At 38.7% G+C, this 26,233-nt stretch overlaps 2 protein-coding genes across 3 annotated transcripts in view; both read right to left on the bottom strand.

Annotated features, from left to right (window-relative positions):
* cttnbp2 (cortactin binding protein 2) overlaps positions 1-7,315 on the bottom strand; it is a 97,076-nt gene extending 89,761 nt beyond the window's left edge. The window contains exon 1 of the mRNA XM_085165775.1: positions 6,986-7,315. Coding sequence (XP_085021901.1) covers positions 6,986-7,114 — 129 coding nt within the window. The 5' untranslated portion in view covers positions 7,115-7,315. The remainder of the gene's footprint in view (positions 1-6,985) is intronic.
* A 12,659-nt stretch (positions 7,316-19,974) lies between these two features.
* On the bottom strand, positions 19,975-23,487 carry LOC146515005 (high choriolytic enzyme 1-like). Of its 2 annotated transcripts, none has more exons than XM_085165789.1 (9): positions 23,401-23,487; positions 23,209-23,290; positions 22,577-22,622; positions 22,236-22,388; positions 21,972-22,089; positions 21,204-21,382; positions 20,654-20,735; positions 20,195-20,331; positions 19,975-20,095 (listed from the first exon to the last, which is right to left on the bottom strand). In XM_085165789.1, exons 2-8 carry the CDS (start codon positions 23,275-23,277, stop codon positions 20,205-20,207), a joined length of 774 nt encoding a protein of 257 aa, XP_085021915.1. In that variant the 5' UTR covers positions 23,278-23,290; positions 23,401-23,487; the 3' UTR covers positions 19,975-20,095; positions 20,195-20,204. The 2 variants fall into 2 exon arrangements, with proteins under 2 accessions (XP_085021915.1, XP_085021914.1); XM_085165788.1 differs by having other exon boundaries at positions 19,975-20,099; positions 23,401-23,484.
* Positions 23,488-26,233: the final 2,746 nt, after the last annotated feature.

Genomic DNA, 26,233 nt, shown 5'->3' with positions numbered 1-26,233 from the left:
TAGATACGTGGATGAGTTGAACAACACATCCATTGCAGAAAGTATAATCCCCACGTAATGGTGACCTTCGTTTGGTCCATCTCCAATGGCAAACGCATAGACCCAAATATTTTTTCGCCATAGCATTTTCTACATGTTTGTCCTCCAACTGTGCAATTGAGTTCTTTGCAAACAGGTTTCTATGTTAATATCTGTAACACACTTTATTGGATTTCTCCTTTCCATCCCCACTAGGTGCAGGTTTCTTATTACTGCATCTTGTAATAAGAAATCAATTTTATTGGAATTCCACGTGAAAGACCAATACAAAGTGGTGTACACGTGAGAAGTGGAACGAAAATCATACATGATTCCAAACATTTTTTACAAATAAATAACTGAAAAGTGGGGTGTGCGTAATTATTCAGCCCCCTGAGTCAATACTTTGTAGAACCACCTTTTGCTGCAATTACAGCTGCCAGTCTTTTAGGGTATGTCTCTACCAGCTTTGCACATCTAGCGACTGAAATTCTTGCCCCTTCTTTGGAAAACAGCTCCAGCTCAGTCAGATTAGATGGACAGCGTTTGTGAACAGCAGTTTTCAGATCTTGCTACAGATTCTGTCAAAATTCATCACAGAATTATTCAAGTCTTTCTGCACGCCACTTTGGATGCCAGCTATAAAATTAACGTGTTTACAACCTGGGACAAGAAAAGTTTAAACCTTGATGGATATTTTACCTTTAGCAGCCAATGGCAGCGCCTTTTTTTAGCCTATGTAACTAATGTTCTACTTGCTCCCAGTCTCCAACTGGTCTTATTAACCCTCTCGAGGCAGGCGTTGCCGATTTGCAACAGTTAAAAACTAACAACCTGATTACCCCGCATACATATTTTATGAGTTTTATTTACTCAGAAGTACCACTGCAGGGCTTGGTTGTGCATTAGCAACAAAAAGTTAATTTGAGCCTGAGAGGGTTAAGTGCAGTTCTAAAGTCAGGCTAGCCATCCTATCTCCAACCCATTAAGGTCTGATTACATTTGGGTAGGTCATTAAGCACCTATTTGGTCAGTAGTAACTGCAGGGCCAATGGGTGGAGATGGCTGTAATTGTGAGCAACCAGAGCACTTCATGCTTCCCTCAAGCCTTTTCCGGTAACTTCTAAAATTGCTATGTACTGCCTCTGCCCTCTTTTTGAATTAGTCCACTTGTTCTCTGATCTTCTTGCTTTGCCTGATGTTAAATCATGTTATTTATGCTACAAAGATAAAAATAAATATTTAAGAAAATTAGAACTTTATTTTTGGAGTTTACAAAATACAGTTATATTCCAGCCTGTAATTTAGAGATTGATAATGCTGCTGAAGAGATCATTGTGCCAACAAAGTCCTTTTTAATCCTGATACATTTTGCTAATAGTAATTTTTTTTTCTTTACATAGCTTCCTCTGGGATTAACAAAGTACACTGATTGTGATTTTACTTGTGCTTCATCATGTGTGATGAACAATTTTGGGAGAATTAAGTCAGCACAGTGACCAAGATTGCCCTTCGTCACATGTAGCACACAGCAGGAAATACTGATTAAGATGTGTTCTCAGTACAGTAAAAAAAAACATTCATTTGGTTTGTGTGGGTTGCTTTGCTTGCACATGACTATAATCAGACTTCATATTAGGGAGCAACTGTGAGCTCTCACATGCAGCTCTGTTGACAGCAATGTTTGGGGCTTCAGTGCACGGGAAAACATTTTTAACATTGCATTGTTGCTTTTACTTTTACTTTACTCTCTGGTCACGTCCCCGAATAACCCAACAGATCTGACAGCATTTCAAAGCAAAGTGTCAAAATGTCTTGTTAAGAAACCTTTAAAGTTACTGTCTTCTTTTAAAGTCAAACCAATGTGAGAAAAATGAGCGGCATTTTTAGCCGGACAGCTAAATAAATACAATGATGTAACTTCCCAGGAAGAAGACAGACCGAAGAAATTCTAATTACCTTGTTGGCCTCTTTTAACCAACTGCTAAAAAGCACCACAACCAGTTGCAAAATATAGAAGCTTTTCACTAGGCTATTTGTTCAGTGCAACTAACGAATGAGAATAGCAAGAGTGTTTCAGCTACATCAGACTGATTGCTGCCTGCTCTTTCTTGAGGTGTCAGTTGTCAGACGGCCATTTAAACCTGATTTAGTATCCTCCTTCAAAACCTCCGCCAACATTTCTTAATTTCATCAAAGTCTTGCACATGTCTACAGAGCACTCTCACAAGGATTATGACTGAACATCAGAATCAGAGATTTCTGTAACATACTACCTCTGTGTGTCTTCTAATGGCATTGTTTATAATAGAGAAAGTTCAAGCTCGAACAACTGACAAATGAGCTAATGTTGCCTTATAAAGGAACACTCTCGTCTTTGAAAGCTTTTAGATAGGCCCGTATTGGTGAGAAGAAGCTTTCTCTTCTCAGAACAAGAAGCTGAAAAGTAGTGTGTCAATCACATCATAGTTTAGTCAAAGCATGTTTTTTATTCTGAAGACTGGAAATAAAAGCAGAAGAGATTCTGTGGGATTGATTCATTCGCATCCAGGCTTCCAATCGATCCCCAAGTTCCCCTTTCCCAGCAGTGTTTTCACCGCTCAAAAGAATTGGATGAGTCAGGGGGCCTTGATGGATGTCCACCCTTAGCTGGTGTCCTCCTGTCACAAGACCTTGGGTTGTGGGTGGTGTGAGGTGAAAGCAGTAGAGTTAATGGGGGGGGGGGGGGGGGGGGGGTTTAGTCTGGCATCTGTGCACAGTGATCAGGTGAGGGAAGAAGCAAACTCTAATTTGTTCCATGAGCCGTGAGCCATGCACCAAGGGCATGAGCAGCCTTGCCAGCATTCATAGGCTTGTTCACTGTTAGCCCCAGTCCACTTAATAAGGCCTGTGTCATTTCACTTGGAGCCACAAGGGAAGGGAACTGCTCGTTCTGAACGCTCCTCAACTGTGCTCTGCTGGCAAAATCCTGCTTAGTCCTGCAAGTTTCTCACATACTCATGTCCTGCAAGCACAAAACTATATGACGTGACAGCCATTCCATGCATGCAACATGGAAATGCCGCCAAACTGGGAGAATCACAATTACTAGTACACTTGTTTTCAAAACGAGAATTTTCTTATTATTTTTGACCTGTGTAAGTTTACTTGACTGAAGTTTTTTATGACTGAATACCTCCAAAGGAAAACATGAGAAGAGGTATTTTTGTACTGTAATTTGAGTGAAATGACCCGCTTAATAGGTTGTAAAAATATAACGTTTAATCTTTTCTGATGACTTCTCCAACTTGTTTACATGGTCATTTGAACTCCCCCATATCAGAGCACAGCAAATTTGTTGTCAGGAAGAAGCTTCAGCATTGACATTACAGCCACTCATGTTAATGGCACTCGTCCAACATGGTGGCATATCCCCCATAAACACCACTGGCCACTCTTAGGCTGCTGTTACGCAACAATTCTGCCAGACAACAAAGGCAAGATTTAAAGATGAGGGACAATCCTGTGACTTAACCCTCAAAACTGTAAATACAAAAAAGTTGCACAAAATAGTTTCCCACCACAGGAAATTTATTTTGAGTGTCTTCATAGTTTTTTTTTGAAATACACCAATTTCTATATACTGCAGGAAAAAACGAAAATAAATATTAGTGCAAATTTGCAAAAAAGCAGCATATGCATCAAAATAAACTATTTCCAGCAGTGCAATATGAGTCCTGAGCATCCCAGAAACAACACAGAAAGTCATAAAGTCAAACATAACTTTGAAAAACACCAGTATAGGCTCATGAGGCCCTGATGGTAAAAAAAAAAAAAAAACTACATTTCCGCAAAAATGACATCACGTCCGGTTTCGGGCAGGTAATGGCGGACATGCGAAAGTTCGCGCTGACGTCTATTCCAACCTAGGAAGTGTTATGAATGGCTGGTCGGATCGGCAAAGCTGTTTCTGGAATATTATGTTTTTGTTCCTGCAAGCGCTTTTTATGCAGTTTTTGCAAAGCTATAGTTAAGGGAATATTTTGCATATTTCTTTAATTAACAGCATTATCAGATTGTAACAAAACAAGTAATCAGACACTGATGCTGAAACCATACACTGTATGCAAAAGATGCTTATAACCATTGTGACATCACCTACTGGTTTCAGACTCCACATTTTGAAGCCTCAGCTTTGGCAACATGTTAGTTCTTTGGTACCGGAAGTTACCATATTATTAGCTAATGCTAGAAGGTGGCTTAGCAAGTTGTATCTATAAACTGCACCACAGCAAGGCACTGACAAACACATCTTAAATGGTCAGTGACACACAGCAAGCCATATTGCTTTTCAGATAATTCCATTAAAATGTTTCAAAAGGCATAAATATAGTGAAGAGGTCCAGTTTAGTGACTCCAATTAGTAGTGGTGATTCTAAACACACACCAACTGCCTATACCTGTGCTATAAACGCGTTTTTACTTTTGTAAATTTGGACCTTTTCATACGCAAGTCTATGGGGCTTGATTCGCTTTTGGAGTCAACCTCAAGTGACCTTTTGAGGAACTGAACATTCACGCTAGCTTCATTTTTCTGAAAGGATAACACATTATAAACTAACCTGTCAGAGTACTCAGGTTACATCTCTTGTTGTATCAGGTAATGTGATACCACAGCTTTGCAACTGAAGTAATGTGATAATTAGTTACTTTTCAAGTCTGTGTGTTTTCTTTTTATTGCTGCAAAAAGAGGAACGAGCTGAAATTGGTTAACAATTCTCTCCTACCAGAATCTACAGTATTCTGAACATGGCAGCTGCAAAGATCTCCAATTAACAACCACACCTGCAGTACAGCATCTCCACAACAGTGTTTGCTGATTACGAGGTGAAAGATACAGTTCCAAAACAGCAGTTAGCATTAAAGTCAACTAAAGCTGTCAGTCAGAAGGAAGCTAACAGGATTGGTGCTTGTTATTTGGTAAAGGAAATGCTACCAACATCAATCAACTTTTCCTTCAAGTCATTACATCATTTAAAGAAAGGTCTAAGTTAGAACATCTGGACAACATCCACAAGGAATTGCAAAGGTGTATATCTGGTAACACCAAACTATTCTACAATGACACTTGACCGTCCTCTGTAGGCAATGTCGTACTTTTCAGTGACAATCCTGTACAGTTACAAGTTTCTTTTAAAAGCAAAATTTCCCAGCACTGCCCAATTAAGTAGTTCACTCTGGATTAATCAGGTTTGTTTATGTGCTCATGTTTTTTTATGAAACATTTAAAGAATTCAGTTTCTAGACATACTGTCTGATTCACTAACATCTATTAAATGGGTGGGAGGTGACAGGCAGAGTGCCTTTCACTGACCTCTAAAGCCTCTCTGAACCACCCTCATTTCAGAATCCTCACAAACGAGAAACTTCCCCCCGCTCAGGCCAACAACAGAGTCTGACAGGGGTAAGCAAAGAGCAAAGTGCTTTATTTAACCACTGCAGGCATGGTGTTGGTGTTGGTGGTGAGAAGGGGGGAGTGGGAGGCCATCGAGGCGGAAGCCCCCTGGAACCTGGAAAAGGGAGAGTGCACTGGTACTGAAGAGGTGAGGTGGCTGCCTGACTCCCATGTCTCCGCCGCACCTGTTCGCCTCAACGCTAAATGTAAAGCAGCTTCCAGGCAGTACTGAGCACGCTCAAGAGGGGGTGGGGCTGGCTGACACAGTACTCCCAGCTATGCCAGCTGAGTCACTGAAATTAAGACCAATTTAGAAAGGTGTATGGTGAACGGGGCCAGCACCCCCTCCTCTTCCTTTTCACTGGCTCTGCCCTCCACTCACCCCCACAGCTCTTCTCCCACCATCTCCTCAACACCCACACTACCACCCACCCACCTCAGGGACTGTGGCTGCTGTTCTATTATTGCAACACCACACATTTCCACTAGCCTACCTCTTCAAACTTTCATCCAAAGAGGTATTTTTTTCTTCTAAACTTGCTGTATGTGTAACAAAGTTGAAACGAGGACAAACTAAAAAGAGTGTCACTGCTCATCCTGCCTCAGGGTTCCAGTCAATAACAGCAGTCAGACAGGTTATATCATGGAACAAGCAAAAGGACGGGAAGGTTTCATGGCCTACTGCCGGATGGGGCAACAGACCGATCCATTTGCACATAGGGGGTGCTGAGCTGCTGTGACCCGAGAAAGGGCACAGAGAAATCACAACTAGGTGCTTGTACACATGTGAAACCCAAAACCAGCTGGTGATAACAAAGGACTGCTTGAAGAAAAAAAAGAAAAAAAGCTTAAGCCTTGAGTCCTCAGGTCTGACAGTCTGAATCTATGGAAGCCTGTGAGGTCTCCAAGGACTGCCAATTTAAATAAACCACTTTCACACCACACTTAGCTCCACATGCCAAGTGTTCATCGTTTGCGGAAAAATTTAGACAAAATCAAGATGGAATAAAAAAGATTTCACCTCTAGCGGCGGAGCTTTGGGGGAGCAAACGACAGCTTTAATAAATCTATACTCAGTTTTAAGTCTCCTGCAGCCAGGCGAACAGCTCGCTCCAAGTCTCTACGCATTAACTCATTTACTGCAATGTAATACTGTATATCAACCTATACAACCACCGACGCTTTCTCTTCCATCAAGCACACAATTACATTACAACTGAGGGATGCCTGCCTTTAAAGCAGCCGCTAGAGGAGAACAAAAGAATTCACTGCTGGGGGGGAAACCAACACTGTTCTGGCTTTTACGGAGGCTACTGAGAGTAATTATGGGTTATTCATCAGCCCAAGCAGAGACGAAGCCCTTGATTTTCCCCAGACATTGTCGCGAGGCTCGAGCTGGCCACCGCTGTTGCTTCACGAGCCCGTGCGAAAATAGATGCGCGCGACATTTCGCCCTCTTTCCCGGGTGACTGATAAAGGAACACGCCGATAAAAACACACGTGTGGCTTTCGCTTTTTCCTAAAGCTTCCTACCGTGTCAACGCTGCCCAGCACGGTGGTTGCCAGTGTTTGTACCGGGGGAGGCTGCTCTCCGCTGGCTCCCTCCGACGCCATCTTCGTACTGTAGCGGTCTGCTGGAGTGAGGGCGCATCCGGCACTCATTAACTATTGCACTGCTGAACGCAAATCTCAGCACGCGCGGCCATGGAAGAGGAAAGACAAACGAGATTTGACAATCTGAAGTGAGGGGAAAAGACGACAAGTGTCCGTCGTTAAAAGCCTACAACTGAATGCGTGCGGGCTGCTGCAGCTGGGAGGGGGTGGGCAATGTGGGCGTGGACCGAGCTACGCGTAAAATCCAGATGAGAAGACCCGGTGCGCTCCCAACTGGAAAGGAGGTGCTTTCTGACAGGCTGATTGACAACAGCATTTGTTGACCACTGTAGCTATAAAATCAACAAATGAGTGCTTTCCAAACTTTGATCAGGGGCCTTTTGTGACTATAATAAACATTAAGATGTTAAAAATGTCTTTATTTACTGTAAACTGTTATGTCAAAATCATTTAAAATTTGCCTTATCTCCAAGACATGTATGCGATGCATTACAATATCACCTGACAGTCATAAAGAGCTGGGTGTTCATGTAACACCACAAACTAATGCAGTGAGTCAACAATCATTAAAGTACAGTAAGTATTTTTTTTTTATTCTTTAATACAAAAATAGAATGTTGTATTAATAAATATAGTTTAATTAGTATGTAAATACATCTTTCATCAGCTAATACATTATCATTAACTTATAATTAATCCATTAAAAATACATAGTTTGTGGAAGCCCCCATGTTACCCTACGATCTTGAATATAGCGCTTGAGATGGACACTGGCTAAATACTGGCCAGATACGAAGCACACAGAGGCCACCATAGATGGAATTATGTACTTGAATTAGGAGGGGTAAGAAAACAAATTCCAGCTGACTGAAATATGCAATCTAGCAGTGAGGTTTTACACTCTGTACATTTAACTTAAGTCCGAGTTAAAGGTTTTTCCATATTTTTGCAAATAAATAAAGTTTGACAAAATTTGACTGAAATATATCCAAAATTTAAAGGTTTAAAGTCAAGGTCACTGAAATCACAAAACGTACATTAACAATTCTTATAGTTAGTCTACTTATGGTGTGCAGTCTTTATAAATAATCAACTTCACTTTGACATCATAATTTTCACTTAATGAAAAGCCTTCTCAATCTCATAACGTCCAAACAGAATTTCAGGTTATTATATGCTGAAAGGCTACTGCTTAAGAGATTCACAGATCAGTGAAAGTCTCATTCTAATTTTTAATAACTCTACAGTGTTACACTATAGAAAAGCTTCATAAAGAAAAAAAACATGAATAAAACATAAACAGCTTTCAGTGAAATTATCATTATTAACACTTTGTATATGTATTTCAATAATGTAATTCATTAATTTCTTTACTTAAACCTAGCAGTGATGTTGCCATGATGCTTGCTCAATCATCCAGGTAAGGAAATCCCCAAAAAGTTGATTCTCTTCATCTGGTTGTAGCGTAACAGCAGTTTGAAACACAAAAATACAAATGTGGAAACAGAGCAACTGAGGATCAAAGTTTTATCTTTTCTCAGCAATGTAAAGCCCCTATCATCCAACATCAGCATGGAGGAGAGGAAGGCTCTCACCTCACATCACTTTGTAATGACAATAACATTAACATTAATGTCCTTCTGGCAGACAAGGGTAGGTGCACAGTTTAGCAAAACCAGAAAGACTATCATGAGAAAATTATTTCACTGCTCAGTGACAAAAATACTTATGAACCCCTGAAATGAGACCCATGTCCATCAGTTATTGGGACATTTAAAAGCTGATGTGTACCGTAAACCAGCGCATACAACTCAGTATCTAAGGTTTGACTCATCATCTACTAGAGCACAAACTGGATGTCATCAGGACACTACAACACAGAGTGAACACCATCCACACATACTGAGCGGCCAAGAAGGCAGAAGAACGTCATATCAAGAAGGTCCTGAGTAAATCTGGTTATTCCAGGTGGACATTTGTCAAAGCTGGGAAGACACCTAAAGAAAGCTCCAGGCGATCATAGAGAGAAGAACTGCTGCCTAAGTGAAAATCCTTAGCGATCAATTATGTGTCAGGAGTATCAGAACAGTTAGGACACATTTTTTCTAAACACTGAGTCTCTGTGGCTTTGAAACCCCAAGACCCACTCCGCCAAAAAATGGTCCTCCCCAAGGATCAGGTCCCCTGACACAAACAAAGTAATATAGTGTACGCTGTTAAGTGCCAGGAGGATTCCCTTGATTTATACATTGGGTAAACCAAACAACCTCTGTGAAGTGGATGGCACAACACAGAGGAGTTAACCCTCTGTGTTGGCCAGTGGACACTCTTTCAATGATGAGGATGTACACAGGACAGGGAGGAACGCTGGTTTGAGCGCGGAGTCAAGGAGGCCATTTACATGAAAAAGGAAAGACCATCTCTGAATCAAGGAGGGGGCCTAAGGCCACAATGCTGTTATTGCAGCCATTCCCCAACTCTCTGTGAATGGTACTCATAGCAGTGACCATAGATTAATGGTTTTTGATCAGTGGTTGTTGATCAGTGGTTGTTGATCAGTGGTCATAGCAATTTGCATATTAATGATCAAGAAACTGACCTCACAGTCCATTGTTCATCAGTGGTGCTAGTTTCAGTCATTGTGCAAAGGTACTGTTTATAAGGGTGGGGAAACCTACAGTCAGCTGAGACTGAAGAAGTCACTTGGATGAGTGACGAAACATTTCTCCAGCTAAAAACGCTACGTTATACCAGTTGACAACTTTTACTGTCAGTGTAAATGGAAAATTAATGGAAAGACCTCTAGTACAACTACTTAAAAATTGTACTTTAGCACAGTGCACTCCTTCATTAAATTAGTACAGTGACTCTTCATCCTCTTGTGCCCTTTACAAACCATCAAAACCTCACATGCTCATTCGTTCCTGCGAATACTTGCATGACAAGTAGTTTGCAGCACTGAACAAGCTTTTAGTTGTTTTCTTAAGTGAACTGCACTTTTAATGACTTCTTGCTCAAGACTTAAAAAGCACCCATAGTTAGCACACTACACACAAATAAGTGCCAATGTACATTTGACAAATGTTTCTATAGCTGAATGTAGCTGCAAACTTGAGCAAAAAAAAACTACAAAAATGAACCTTAAACAGACAATCAGGCTTGTATTCAATAACCATGAGAATACACACCAACAACAGCCAAAAAGCAAAGAATTTCAAATTATAAGCCCCACTGTTAATCTTACACAAGTTGATGCTCGGAGTTCAAATCTCTCAGTTCTGATTCTATTTATCCCAGAAAAACAGAGGATAGAGGATGGGGCTCTCCCAGCTCCCAGATGTGGCGTTTAGGATTAACTGATGCTGATCCAGCCTGGACTTCTGGAATGAGGTTATTAAATCTCCATTTAGGTCACGTGTTGCATGATTGACGTTTGCTGGTTTCATTGAGGGCTTGACTGTGTGTTGATTAATGAGGTATATTTTGTTTTCACCAGAAGTGCGACAATGTGCTTAACTTGCAAGTAGTTTTAAGGAAAATCTGGGAATTGTTAAATGTTGAAAAATAATTCAATTCAGTTGCAAAACTATGGAAAGAGAGCCAAATTTCAGTAACTGCAGATGATTAAATAAAGCAGTGACATATAAACACACAGAGTGGAAGGAGATGAGAGAAGAAGAAATACTTACATCGAACCCTGTGGTAAGCTGTGACTAACTTTTGTGTGTGAAGGAGACTCCCCATTTACATGCACACAATGGATGGGATCATTTCTATCAGAGAGATATGATTCAAACAACTGCAGTGCAGTTTCTTTATTACCAATGTTTTTTTCTAATCTCTGCAGCAACATATTGTGGTGAGTGACATTGAGTGCTGCACATAACATGTCGGTCTAGCAGGATCTGTCCACTGTCAGGGGACATAAGATCATTTGGAACTTTTACTGGTGCTGTTTCTGGGCTGTTGCACTCTAAACCGTTTCCTCTATTCCTTCGCAAAGGATCAGTTAATCATTTAACAACTACTTTTTCAAGAATTCCTGAAATAAAACGAAAGTTAAGAATTGGTTTATAAGACAAATCGATCAATTATTGACTTTTTTAAAGTAGCGATTTGATTACTGCTACCTTAAAAGCTTTTGTGTAGGCTGTTAATAAACATAGATTCTTGATCTTTAAAGTCGAAGCATGAAACTTCTTTAAGCAATCTTTTAGAAATGGGAGAAATCTCAACAGTTCACCTCAGAACTTTAAAAATCAGATTCATTCAACTATGATTTAAAAATGTTTTTCTTTGATCTGACACGCATACAATTTACACCACACGTTTCTCACTTTTCTGTTATCCTCAGGGAAATTTACACATAAAATTCTCCCTTTCCTGCTGAGATTTTTTTCCTCTTTTTCTTACTCTATCTTGATATGTCAAATGCCAAACTCATGTTTCACTCTGATGTAGAGCAGCACACATGGAGCTCTCATAACTACTCTGGAGATGTTATTGAAAGTTAATTGTGACCATTTAAAGAAATGGTTACATTTAAACCATGGTTCCATGTGCTGTGGATTCAAAGTATGCTCTTCTCCATACCTTGGATGTAATATGTGGTTATTTGAGTTACTGATGCTTTCCCATCAACTCAAAGCAGTCTTACGATTCTCCTTAGGCTATGATCACTGGCATTAGATATCAGGGGAGAATGGCTGAGTCCCAGTGAGTGTAGACAACTGACATAACTTGAAAAACATTAAAGGAATGTGAAGATTTTGCTTGTTTCCATAGATTACATATCTGCTGCAACATCACCTGTCACTTTGTGGACTCCGGATTGTGAACCCTTGATTTTAGATTTATGGCTGGTGCCATGTTGGCTTTTTTGGAGCCAGAAGCAGGTGCATTTGGAAATGTGTAGGGTCCAGTTTGCTAATCATTTAAAAGAGAAGAGAAACAAAACCTAGTTGACCAGTGTATTATACTGACAAAACCAATGTATAACTACTTTTTTGGTCATTTTTAACATCGAGGAACAGTACCTTAATGTGAAGTACTGCATGTTATCTGTTAAGTTACATGTTAATAAAATAAAGATAATACATTTAACATTTAGTAACATTTAGTATTTCTGGCACTGACTATCAAAGCCAGCAAAATTTAAATGTCTGGTTTACTAGTTGCCAGCATAACAGTCTATAGATCCATTTTGAACACTGATTTCCATGATAGCATTATGGTTGCATTAATGTAGTGTAAGCTCAGAGCCAAAAGATCATGGGCATCCAGTACTGCTTTTTAGCCTTGTCCCCGAAGACATTTTTTCACATTCTCAGAAACTTATAATGATATTATGTACTGTAGATGATGAGATATTCAAGGCCAAATTTATCCTTGAATTGTTCCACAAATATGCAGAAACTTTGTCTCCATAAGATTTTTCTTTTGTATTGAATAATGTTTCTGACCTGCTGCCAATTAACCAGTTACAAAATATCCCTCCAGCTGTAAGTACCACTTATTTTATCCTAACTTTTTTGAGACGTGTTGCCATCAAATTCAGCAAGATATATTTTTCGTGAAATATTAAAATGGCTTTGTTAATCATTTTATGTTTTCTATGTTGTATTGCGAATCAAATATATGTTTATACGATTTAGAAAACATTGCATTCTGTTTTTTATTTAGATTTTACACAACATCCCGACCTTTTTGGAATTGAGGTTGTAGAATATAGAAGACGTAGAAATAGCAGTGGAGGAATCTTATTATATTTTGGAGTATCAAGCAATTGGCAGCTCACTCAAAGAAAACCTGCAAAGAACATGGAGAAAAAAGCTCAGAGGAAGATTTCAACCCCAAAACTTTTTGTTGTGAGGTCATAGCATTAACCATTGTATTACTTTGCCTCCACTGAAACAGAATGGAACTTTAACTACAGATTGTAAAACTTTAAAATGGGAGCATAAAATAATACTTATTTTATAATATCAGTTCCCGGTATCATAGTATGAATGTATACCTTTTTGTATCTGAGAAAGGTAACACAGTTATCTTTAGGTCCAGTAACTGGCTTTAGGCACCACAGTTGTGTGGACTGTACCTACAGGGACAGAAATTGACCCATATTTCTAAAAATAAGTAATATGTGTGTGTTTTTCTCCTCCTGGTAATAATTAATTCCTACCTTTCTTATTTATCTATTTAGCTTAATTTCACTCACATAGTTCCAAGTACTTTAAGTGCTGCTATTCAGGACCCTGCATGTGCAAGGTCATGTGCAGACTTTATCATCTACAAGCAGCTGAAGGCAGCTCAGTTAGTTTGCTCACTATATCTAACAGAACACTGACTCAGTGCCAGATTGGTCTAATTGTATTTTCTGTAATTGGCCTGACTGGAGCGTGGAAGGGAGGCCTGCACCATCACGGGGGAAGTCACTGATATGAGGCATGAAGTATATGGATAACACTGCCTCCAGTTCAGCCTCTGTAATGATGTTAGGACCTGAATAACATCAGTAGCATATGAAAACATGTGAATACTAATGCATGAAAGTCTCTTCAATGTGAGGAACATGCAAGTGTACAAAGTACAAATTTTTACATGTGAGTAGAAAGAGGGTGGAGTAACATTTAGTCCTATTTTAGGGGCTATTTTTATTTCAAATAGTTGCTTTGGCTGCCTGATTATAATTCACATTTAATGTGAGTACAGTGTCATATTATAGGTTAACTGAGTAAATTTTTTAGCCTCAGCCGTACATGATCATTTGTAAATGTATTGTGTATTTACTGGAAAACTACCTAGTATATTTAAAAAAAAATACAATGGGGAAGAGGCTGTGTTTCAATGCTTTTTCTGTGTGCTGGATGTGGCAGCGGCCTCATTACTTACGTGTCAATTTGACCCATAAACAAGGACCAAGGGTTCTATTACAGGAAGGGAGATCATGGATGAGAAGACAGTGCAGCAGCGTAAATGATGATCATCAGAATCCCTGCGGGAATACATGGCTCATATTAACTTGCTTATTGTTGGGGCACACAGTAAGTACAATGACTCCCTTTTTGGTGATGATAGCGTAATGGACTGACAGGCCAGGCCATCACCGGAGCCTGTGTGCTCTGAGGCATTGGTCGGCCAGCAGGGAGACAGGAAAGAAAACAAGAAGATGGGATACAACGAGCCCTGGATCCCATATCCTGGCCATCGCTTCAAACAGGAGGACATGGAAGGTTTAGATAGTGACTCTACAGTCTGCGAGAGGAAATGGAAGGAGGAGGAGGTGAGCATGAAGCTCTGGGATCTAGGCCACATCTCTGTCTGATTGTCCCTGAGGGGCTGCCAGTAGCTGAACCAGACCTCTGTTCAGTCACCATTCTGGCTGAACTGTTTTTCTTCTCTCTCTGAGCTCCAGTCTCTCCATTCACCTTGCATCTTCCCTTCATTTTCTCCCTCACACTGTCTCCCTCTGTTTAATCTCTAGCCCATGGCTCATGAGTGGATGGAGCAGGTGCTTGTACTAAATAGTGAAAGGCTCTATTCTCCGTGGGTTTTTTCCCCACTCTTATTTTAAAGACTCACTCAGCTAAACTAGCCAGAGAGGAAAAGTATAAATGAATTTAAATCTGAAGGAGAAGAGTGTCCTTGTAAGGGTAATATCCTTAAAGGCCTCTTTCACTAAAAATGGATGAACTTGTGCTCTGACGTTTGTCCTTCATTGTCTACAATGAGCTATTTCGTACAATAAAACTGACGAAGACTGTAACTAAAAGGGTAAAATGATGATAAAACATGGGAGCGGGTGCAGGAGCATCAGTAGCTACAGAAGTTTAAAACAGTTGCAACACTGGTTATGAGGTAGCTGAAGCTTTATGGCCAATAATGACAGATAAAGATGATAAGATGAAATTTAAATGTCTTTTTGGGCATTAGCTTTACCCATATAGAATATATATATATAAATCTTATAAAGTTTGTATCTGTCTTGTCTGAAACTTGTATGAAAAGCATACAAGAGTGAAAACAGATATAAGATCGCTTGAAAAATCATATAAATGAAACTCGTATGTTTTGGATACTTACAAAAACAACATATGAAAGTGGCCACTTTCATGAGAAAATCATATAAGCCTTATATGATTCACTATATGAAGTAGGCCACATCTGATGCAAGTCTTTTATAAGTTTTTTCTATTTCTTTTCCATATGGGTAGAATGACCACAGTACCTGCACAGGGATAAGAAGGCTGATACGAGTGTGGATTTAGCATTGGTTCAATGATTTGCACAGCACAGACAAACTGAAAAGAAGGTCTGTGATGAATGACCGAGAATATCTTCACATATATGTAACAGATTGGTTTGAGTACTCTCCTTAATATGGTGACAGCTGAAACCGAATCCAACTTAAAAACACTACAATGATTATAAAACGATTTATAATTTTGAAAAATGTAACATTATATTTGTATCACATCTGTGTACTCTGTGTTCAATGGAGACTTATGTCAGATTTATCTGATAAATAAGTTACCATGTCTTCATTAAAAGGTTTGGGTTTAACACAAGAAACATATGAATGTGTTTTGTGATAGCTTCTTTGGTGCTATCATGTAAATGTGTAAAACCACAAATATACTGGATCACATTTTCTCTTTAATAATTAACACCACAAGATCAGATTATGATAAATAAAACTTAAAAAAAGTAAAACCTCAAAATCCAAGAGTAAAAATAATAATTTGTGTAATTCGTTTTTTCTATTTGGTCAAATTCAGGCCGTTTCCTGCACCTAATGTACATTGGAAACATTGGAATTAATATTGCATAAATTACGCTATATGAGGTGTTCAATCCTTATAAAGGTGCAGTTACTCTGAGGACCAAAAATAGAGCTAAGGAGGACCTTTGTGTCGATTCTAGATGTAGGGACACACTTTCCCTGAATCCCTCTGAGAATGCGCTGCAGCTGCCATACATACATATGTGAAAGACTCACATAACAATATTTGCATGCATAGCTTATAATATTCAAACACAGACATTTCGTCTTACTCACTTTATATCTTTTCAGTGTTCAATATTTGGGCTGAAATGTATGACTGTTGACTGATCTATATTTTTATTTTATCGTTGTAGAAAAAGACTTACAGTTGTCGGCAGTAAATAATTTAAATCCAAGTTTTCCAACTTTAGTGTGATAAAGAGTTATAGCTAATGTTAAGATGTCCTGTTATTAGACATCGTAAGTACTATGGTTAAATGTAAAATATTAAACTGAGTCTCTGTAACAAATGCCTTAATGTGAGAATGTGTCGCCCTCTGCTGGAGTATAAGTAGGTTTCAGTGAATTTTCAGCCATACATATCACACAAGCGCCTCTAAACTCTAATATTATGACATCATAATTAGAAAGTGTTGCCCCCTTTCTGATTCAACTCAAAGTATCAAGAAATTGTTTTTTCTTCTTCCTTTTAATTTTTAAAATTCTTTGTGCAACAGCTTGCAATCATTCAGCCATACACCCTGCTCAGTGGCCTTTCCCACCGTTTGGGGAACAGGGTCATAAAAGAAAGCAGCATAGCTGCCTCAGAGAAGGAAGTTGACCGATTTTTTTTTTTTTTCCTTTCTGTGAGGTGTTTGAACTCCAGTTTCTCCTATAGTCCAAAGACATATACCTCAATTGGAGGTATATGGAGCCTATCCCAGCTGGCATAGGGCGAGAGGCGGGGTACACCCTGGACAGGTCGCCAGTCTGTCGCAGGGCCAACACACAGAGACAGACAACCATTCATGCTCACATTCACTCCCGCATTCACACCTATGGGCAGTGTTGGGGAGTAACGGAATACATGTACCGCCGTTACGTATTTAAAATACAAAATATGAGTAACTGTATTCCGTTACAGTTACCGTTTAAAAATGAGGTATTTAGAATACAGTTACTTTGTTGAAATAAACGGATTACACGGCGGTACTTTCCTGTTTCATAATGTGGCGGGTCAGGACTGTTTGGGTTTTGTTTGACAACTACGTTCTGTTGTTCCAGGTGGCAGCGTTACGGTTGCCATGGTTACAGGGTGACGCTCTCTCTCTGCGTGTTTCCTGGGTGAGAGAGGCCTTTTTGTTGTTTTTGTGCTAAGCTAATAGGCAGAATGCTCTAAAGAATGTAGCATCATAGGCAGTGTAGTCCGTGCTGCAGGGAGAATGGACTGCCATACACGTTATGTGTCTGTGAGCGAGGGAGGGAGAAAAAGGAAAAGTAGAGCTGTCATCGAGCAAAAACGGGAGCTGGAAGCATGTAAATATAATAATAACCACTGCAGCCAAGAAGAGTGCCTGACGAGCCCAGTTGTAAGTAAGCTATTAAGACTCGACTGTACACCGTGTTCGTGTTCTCCTCCAAAAACAATAAGTTCCGTTGAAGCAGCCTTTCAACGCCTCTCTCTGTCTGTCGCTAGCAAAGTTGACCCAGACAACAAAGTAAAGCTAGTTTTCGGCCACGAGCCAGACACAGAACCCACCGTATTAGCCAGAGGTCCCTTTACTACGGTTCGGAGCCCCGGACCTTCAGTAACAGTAATAAATCACAGCAATAGTACATTCATGTAGTTGTAAACAGCATGATAATATATTAAGTAATCCAAAGTATTCAGAATACGTTACTCTCATTGAGTAACGTAACGGAATACGTTACAGAATACATTTTGGGGCATTTATTCTGTATTCTGTAATGGAATACATTTTAAAAGTAACCTTCCCAACACTGCCTATGGGAAATTTGGATTAATCAATTAACCTATCCCCACAAACTGCATGTCAATACCTTACTGGAAATTGACACAAATTTGGGTTCTAAGATGATGGAGATTTTAAGGGGAGTGACAAAAAGAGGAAGTGCAATGTACAGGAGACAGACTATCAAAATAAGACAGGTAAAAACCCAACTCAGAAACACCTACGACAGTGACAAAGATTTGATAGCAAACATGCTAAGAAGGCCAGACTAATTAAAACCATAACACGAGTGAACTCCAAACAGAATAATGAATCTAACAGAACTCAGAATGTGAGAGTCATTATTGAAACAATAACCAAAGTCGACTATAGTCATTGAGACTTGGGCCTAGGTTTCGAGTTTTGTGGATTTGTGTTTAGTTTTTGTATTTTACTAATAATGCAAGTTTAGGATCTTCAACATTGTTTAAGTGTGAATATTAGTGCACTTCAGATGCTGATCCATTATTCAGCTCTAAGCAGCCTCACTTCTTACCTCTAAAGAAGCATCAGCAGCTACTTTGAGAGTTAACCTCCAGTCACATCTGCTGCTCGCACATATGTGTTTTAACTTAGTGTATGCTTTGAGGACACACACTGGGTTGAAGTTGAGGGTAACCCTGAACATGTTATGGGACATTATTCAGACCCTTGTTCTAAAGTAATTGGGGTTATTTTTGTGTCCACTAATATCCCAAAGATACTTTCTGTCATTATTTTGGGTTTAAGGAGTCACCTTTTAGATAGATTTGATTTTAATTTCTTACTTGCTATACAATTAGGGTGCAATGTCATGATGCCAGCTTTGATTGGCAGTTGCTGCTACTAAGAAACTTGTGCATCTCTGTTCATGAACTGCAGATAGAGTCATGCATAATTTTTCCACTGAAGAATTTTTCAGCACTGGCTTATTATACAATTTCTTTTCCAAATTATTTTTATTGAGAGTTTGTTACAAATATTCAGATTAAAAAACAATTTGAATTATTCTTAGTAACATATTGTTCACAAAGAAACATCAACAACTCCAAGGTAAAATATTATAATGGACAATCTGTTAGGATGTAAAGCTTTGTGTTTTTCTAAAAAAACAAAAACAAAAACCAACCGAACAAACAAAACTCCACACTCAGCTTAAATCAGGATTTTCCAGGTTTTGAAATGGCTTTGAAATGCAGGCCTGTTAAGGCATAGAAAAAAACAGTTGTATTTCAAAATTGTCCCAAGTGTTTCCGTTTCTGAAAGTTGTGGGTTTAATGGATTAGTCTTTGTATGAAAACAAATAAAACTGAACATCAAATGTCATTTTAAACCAACGAAAGTTTTTAGAGAAGAACTAGAGTTAATATCAGGCAAAAAACAAACCTTATCAGCTCACACTTACACCACATATACTGAATAAGTTGGGCCAGTGATTCTCTGCAGCTCCGTAAACAGTTCCTGTGAATGATATGAAGTATAAACACACCTGCAACAAGCGATAAGATTGCTTTACCTTGAACCAACGTGCTTGTTCCCAAAGGAAGCAGCAGATGGGTTAAGCTTTCTCTGAGGTTAGTGCCACCATTTAAAAAGTAAAATTGTCCATAAACCAGTTTACCTATGAATGGTCAAATTAACCAGTGGCTGCTTTTTGCATTTACCTGTTATCCCTGCAATATTCATTTATGTCCTATTTGTCATTCAGATGAATTAATTATTTGCTAACACACCAGGCAGCTTTAATGCTGCTTAATGTTTCTTTATTGTCAGATATAGATTTTACTGTATTTGTCTGTGTTGGAAAACATTTCATTTCATTTTTCTGGGTTTTTTTTTTGTACCTTTCATAGTTTTATTTTGATAATTTTTAGTGTCATTATACATGTTATACTGATCAGGAAACATATAAAGTTTCACAGGAGAGAAAACCCATATGCAGAAAATGGTCTAAAGAAAAAAAGGTGAACCTTTAATGGTTGATATAAAAATAACAGAGATACAAATGGTCTAAAGTACTAGAAAAAAGGAACCGGAATCCAGGCAAGATACAAAAACCATGACAGAGCCAACAGATGAAGTGACAGCTGAAAAGGGGAGAAGCGAAGCCATATCAGACCAGCATAAAGATAAAACACACACACACACAGAGGTGCTTTATTGGAGGTTTATTGAATTATTTTAAAATATTTATTTTGTTGATCAAGTGACTGTTCACTGATGATGATGATATTTTTCAAAGAAGAGTTGGATTGTTTGCATCATGCTGGTCATCTGTCTGATAGAAAAACATTGAGATTTATTATGAGAAATTCACTCCATTTTCAACAATGCAGTGTGAGGAATAGTATACGATGAACTTAGGATAATAACCTGAGATTGTTCAGCATCCATACAGCCTGTTGAGCCTGAGGATGTCCATCTGACTCATCTCAGTGGCATACCCAAACTCAACACTGGAATTGGGGATAGCCACCAAAGTGGGCTGGTTGTTCTTGGAGAAGGCATACCTGAAAACACAGGGTGTGTTTTTTTTCCCCAAGGGAAGTTACTGAAAGCTATTACGCCTACTGTACAATAAATATTTGCCAAATTGAATATGAAATTTTACCAAGCCAGAATAAACCATAAAATATCAAATAGAGAGTACAAAAATATTTAAGAAATACACAATCCCGAAAAAAAAAGCAAGAGAGAACAATATGAAAAATTCTGATTCACATTCACTCAGTTTTCATTGCACTTTAACACCTGTTCGAACATCTTTCATAATTTCCAACATGATGACGGCAGCCACAGCTGTAACATGGAGCTGCTGGTATTGATACCTACTTGTGGTAATGCATAACAGAGCCATAGTCATAGGGGGTTCCCTGGTTCAAAGTGTTGATTTTGTCAAAGTTGTGCTCCATTCCTAGAGACAGAAATACCATGAGCTCCATTATTCATTCTTTATCTTGTTTCTGTGGCCTCAGTCCACTCTACATTTCTATGAGTGTTCAGATAGTTTGGCATTTTAAGATGTATTGCATTTTGCTTTCTTATAACGCACTATGAAGGTTTGTGTGCTCATCGATTCCAATACTGGTTTTTGCTCACGTGAAATAAGTGGGTTAATGATGATCGACAGACATGTTGGTATTATGAATTTGCTTCTTGTCCGTCGACATTGTTTGTGCAAAGCTAAGCAAAGCCTGAAGTACAGAATAGCTGTGACAGCTGTAGCTGTCTTTGCATTCAACCTTTGGTTAAAAAAAAAAAAGCCAATCAGCACATTTTTCAAAATGCCCAAGTAATCCTATATTTTGTGCCAGTAAGTATTTTCTTTCTGTATTCTATTTATATTGCTGTCATGCATAGTGAAAAGTGAAAACAGACAAACCCGGAGTGATGTTCTCCCACACAACGCGGATGTGTTGGTCGCGGTCAGAACGTGTCTGCTCGTGATTGAAACCCAGAGCGTGGAGCACCTCATGCTGGACAGTGTTGTGGTAAACACAGCCTGATTTCTGCAGGGACAGTTCCTGTGCATTGTATCGACGGCCGATGTAGGAGTAGCACCTACAAAGGTACAAAATAAATCTTGTTACAAAAGCTGCAAAAATGTCTTCTTTTTTCACATCTGTAACTGCACAAACTTTTTTGAGATATGTTTCATGTTAACACAACAGGAAATTGTTAACCAATTCTGCAAGTATTAAATATGTTGCTAAAACCTGTTCTATGGGAGATTTATTTGCTTTGTTTTTTCACCATCTAGTGCAACTACCATTTCTGGAGTTCTACCAACTCCAGAAATGTGGTGCTTCATTAATTCATACACAGAAAAGTGTGGTTGCACAGCCATCTTTTGTATGGATGGAAACTGAATTTTGGGGGACTGCAGTAAACTTTGCCATTATGAATATTTTCTTTTTTTACTCGTTCTGATTGGTTGAGAAAGTGAAAAACCTTGGCCTGGATTAATCGAACAAAAGTCTCCGCTGCATGATTTAGTAGTTACATTTAGTCTTATGGACATACTATTTTAAATCCTTAACTAGCTATTGAATGGACAAAACATAGTGATGTTAGTGAACATATTAAAATTAAATACAGGTTTTCTTGAGACAGATTCGGCAAAGAAAGAACGTGTTTTGCTCATGTTTACCCATTACAACTCTGGATATTCAAGTAGTCTCTTTCATTTGTGCGTCTGATTAAATGGATACAAGAAAAAGAACTGAAGGACTGCAGAGCACGCTCGATGACTGCCACCTCTCGAGAGGCTGGAAAAATGGAAAACACATTTTAATCCACCACTAGACCAACAGGATCCTGTGATATTTTGCAGGAAAAATGTCTGCAGTGCAACACACCATGTTCCTGGTGATAAGTGCAGAGAATAGCATTCATAGATGAGTTTACTCCTTACTGTACACGCTGGAAAGGGTGTAAGGCACGTAGACACGTCCATCAGCGGACTTGGGCCACATGCAGCCAGAAGCGGTGCAGGGGTCAGCGTTTCTCTCCGCCTCCGAGCCATATGCAATATCATCCACTATGTAGGGTTCATCAGGAGAACGGACTGCAGCAAACACATTGATCAGTTCAATTGTCGGATTCACTCTTACATCACTCTCCCTTTTTACTGAGATCTAAAATATTTGTGATAGTCCAAAGGATCCGAGTACCACAAAAGACACTGAGATTCTGAGAAAAGGTGAGGGAGGAGAAAAGAGGGTTAAACTTTTTTATGGCTTTAAAAATTCTCACCAATATCTCTGTTGGCTCTCTCAATTCGCTCTGAAGTTGACAGAACCTTAGCACCCTGCACAAAAAGGAACGAAGAAGTGCTGTTGGCATACTGATGATCTACCAGCAAGGATCATAGAAGTAAATAATTATTTGATAAACGTTTTTATACTTCATTTTAAAAAGAATATTTTACAATTAAAGGATGGATTCACTGTCAGTAAATTTGTCTTAAAGCAATAGTCAGATGCAAGTAATTATTCCTCCTTTTCATACTGGCCAACGATGGGCTCTTAATGAGCTCTTAATGGAAGTGACTGAAAACCACAGTTGTCAGTTGTGATACATTGTATTACATGTGACTCTAATATATTGCATCACCAGTCTTAAAAATATAGCAAACATGTTCCAAAATTAGCTTTTTGTGCAAAACAAAGTCAGGAAAGCATTTCAGAGGAGAAGCACATCAAGTGGGAATCTGCAATATTGTCTGAAAGTAGAAAACTAAAGAACAATGGTAAACTTACAGATTCCGGAATTTTCCAGGAGTTGTTTACAGACAAAAGGGAGAGAGAAAGAGAGAAAAATGAAATTTGTTCCACATTTATTCCACCAAATCAGTCAAGATGTGCTAGAAAAGGAGAATTCCTTACCTCACTTTCAGCCCAGACAGAGATTGCCAAAAGGGCCACAAGGCCTAGAACACACCTAACCCCAACCATGTCAACAAAATATCTGCAATAATGATACAAAACATATTTACACAGTTATTCCAGTTCTTCAAAATTCAGTTTAGACGAGGATTCTTAAAGCAGAACAAAGGAGAATTTATTGGTGATACTTACAGCGATCCCTGAAGTGACAGAAACGCATCATAATGCAATGTGGTTGAACATCACTTTATAAAGCCAACTGCACCGGAACAAAAAAGTCCTTTTATGGACATTTTGGAGGAGAAGAGGGGAGTGAAAAGCCCAAGATAAATACGTGTCACCTTGATGCCATGTTGCATATCCCCACGATCCCTTGATAAGAGCAGTTCATCGTAAACTTGTACAAAGGTTGTTTCTTAACCAGTCTTGTGTTGCCTTTCTTCTTTTCAGTCAGTTAACACAGCTGAAATAAAATCATTGTAGATATGTGGGATTTATTGGGAATAGCTACAAAATTTTGAACATGAGCAAAAACTTGCACATCGGAACTATGAAAGTCCAGGGATGCACACTTAGGTAGCCAACGTCCCCAAACGCAAGTTGCAAAATTATTCTGATATTAGACAAATTCATCATCATCATCATCACTTTACATCCTGACTCTCACATCTGTATCCATGCACACTCAAAAGAGGAAAGAAGAGTAATGTCATGATTTGCTGGCGAGACAACCCAAATGCACGAGGCAAACCACAGCAGCTTTATTGGGGTGATAGAAAACCTAAAGCAGCATGATACAGAATCTCTGAGAATTTCTTTGCATTGTACTCCAGACACTTTCTCAAAGAGAGTATGAACAAATTGTTTCTGAAAATCTTCAGGAGGATGCCCAAATCTGCAGCTTTACATGCCCCTCACAGTGCTCAAATAAAACAAAATAAACAAAATACCTGGAAATGCAACAGATCATTTAACCAAAACTTGCATAGTCTGTATTATAAAATCAAGGTTACTGCAATAACAACATGAGTAATATGTTCATTTAACATTTTCATTTAAACTGGATGGTATTTAGAGAAAAACACATTTTTTTCTTTCTTTTTTTTTTTTTTATAAATTTCTTCTGGAACCTGCGAGTACAGACAACCACTTAAAAAATAATTCTGAATTTTTAAAACGTACAAGACATTTATATGACCCGAGATGTCAGTTTAATCTTTAATTTATTTTTCCTGGAGTGGAAAAGGTGTCTAAAATGAAATGAAGCAGATTTGTAATGGAAAAAAATAGTAATTGTTATAAAAACACTACATTCACCCATTTTTTAAAAGCATTTTTCTTTATACATTTCTGGAGCGGTATTTGTGTATAGACTGGAACACATTTGTGAGTAGTCAAAATTTTTGAAGTCTTTAATATACATTTTTCAACCTCTTGAAACAAACTTCTCTCCATAGTGAACCATCTGGAATGGCGTTTCCAGATGTTACAGACATTTCCACAAATTACACGTTTTAAGTGGCAGCTAATTTTAACATGTGTCCAACAGCTCAACAAATATCTGCAAGCAAACAGTTTTTGTTCAGTGTGTCACAAAATGTGTGTGCTACTTAGAGTTTCAGCTGCTTGATTTCCCAGGGAGGGTACAAAAACACTCATGGGTGACAGAACTGATCAGTGATATTTAAAGTGGAAATGTAAAAATGAAATATATAGTTAGGTCCATGTATATATTTGAATACTGACACAAGTTTTTTTTTAAACCCATTTACTTAAACATATTCCAATTATAGTTACATAGTGGACATGGGCATAATGTGTAGACTATCAGCTTTCATTTGAGGGTATCCACATTCAAATTGGATGAATGTGCCACCCTCTTTTTAAAGAAACCTAAAGTAATTGGACTATTGACTCAAAGGCTATTTCATGGGCAGGTGTTGGTAATTTCTTCATTGTGTGATTATTAGTTAAGTAGATAAAAGGCTTGGAGTTGGCCTGAGGTGTGCTGTGAAGACAACATGCAGTCAATTGATCTCTAAAGTCAGGTGAAACAAACCATCCTTAAGCTGTGAAAACAGAAAAAAAAACATCAGAGAAATTGCTACAATATTAGGAGTGCCAAAATGTACAGTTTGGTACATCACGAGAAAGAAAGAAAGAAAGCATTGGAGAACCCAGCAAAACACAAAAGAAACCCTGGACCTCCACAGAAGATGGCAGTGGTGGATGATTGCAAAACAAGAGTATTGTGTAAGTGGAGATTGGACTAGATTGGACTTTGGTGAAAAGCAAAGAATGGAAAAACATTCTTTGTAGAGATGAAAGCAAGATCAACCTCTACCAGAATGACAGCAAGAGTATGGAGAAGGTGCGGAACAGCATCCAAAGCAAACCACATCATCTGTAAAACACGGCGCTGTGATGGCTTGAGCGTCCACAGCTGCCAGTGGCACTGGGATGCTTGTTATTATTAATGATGTGACACAGGACAGAAGCAGCTGAAGGAATTCTGAGGTATTCAGAGACCTATTATCTGCTCAAACTGAGCTGAATGAAGTAAAATAATTGGGCCATGTTTCATAACAGAGATGGACAATGACCCAAAACATACAGCCAAAACAACCCAGGAGTTTATTAAAGCAAAGACAGTGTCACTGTTGCCTCACAGCAAGAAGGTTCTGGGTTCATATCTCACCTGTGGCTGTTCTGTGTAGAGTTTGCATGTTTGCCGTGCAAGTAGCCCTTAAATCAATTCAATAGTCAGATTTGGGGTTTAAAAAGTCAAACTTGCTTCTACAAGATTAATTTTTCTTTTTTTAAAGTTTCTTCAGATGATTGTATATTTTGTGCTTGTTGGGTCAAAAAAGTTAACTGCTTCTGGGAGAGGATGATGATTTATGTAAATTTGCTCAAAAGCTCTTTTCCATTTCACCCAGCTCATGGGTGAAAATTCACTGCAGGAGTCTCTTTACACTGTAAGTTGTCATTTAATGTCATTTATACAACTTCTGCCATTTAACAA

This window comes from Neolamprologus multifasciatus, chromosome 7 (genome assembly GCF_963576455.1).
Source record: "Neolamprologus multifasciatus chromosome 7, fNeoMul1.2, whole genome shotgun sequence".
NCBI lineage: Eukaryota > Metazoa > Chordata > Actinopteri > Cichliformes > Cichlidae > Neolamprologus > Neolamprologus multifasciatus.
This window is presented reverse-complemented; position numbering and strand designations above follow the sequence as displayed.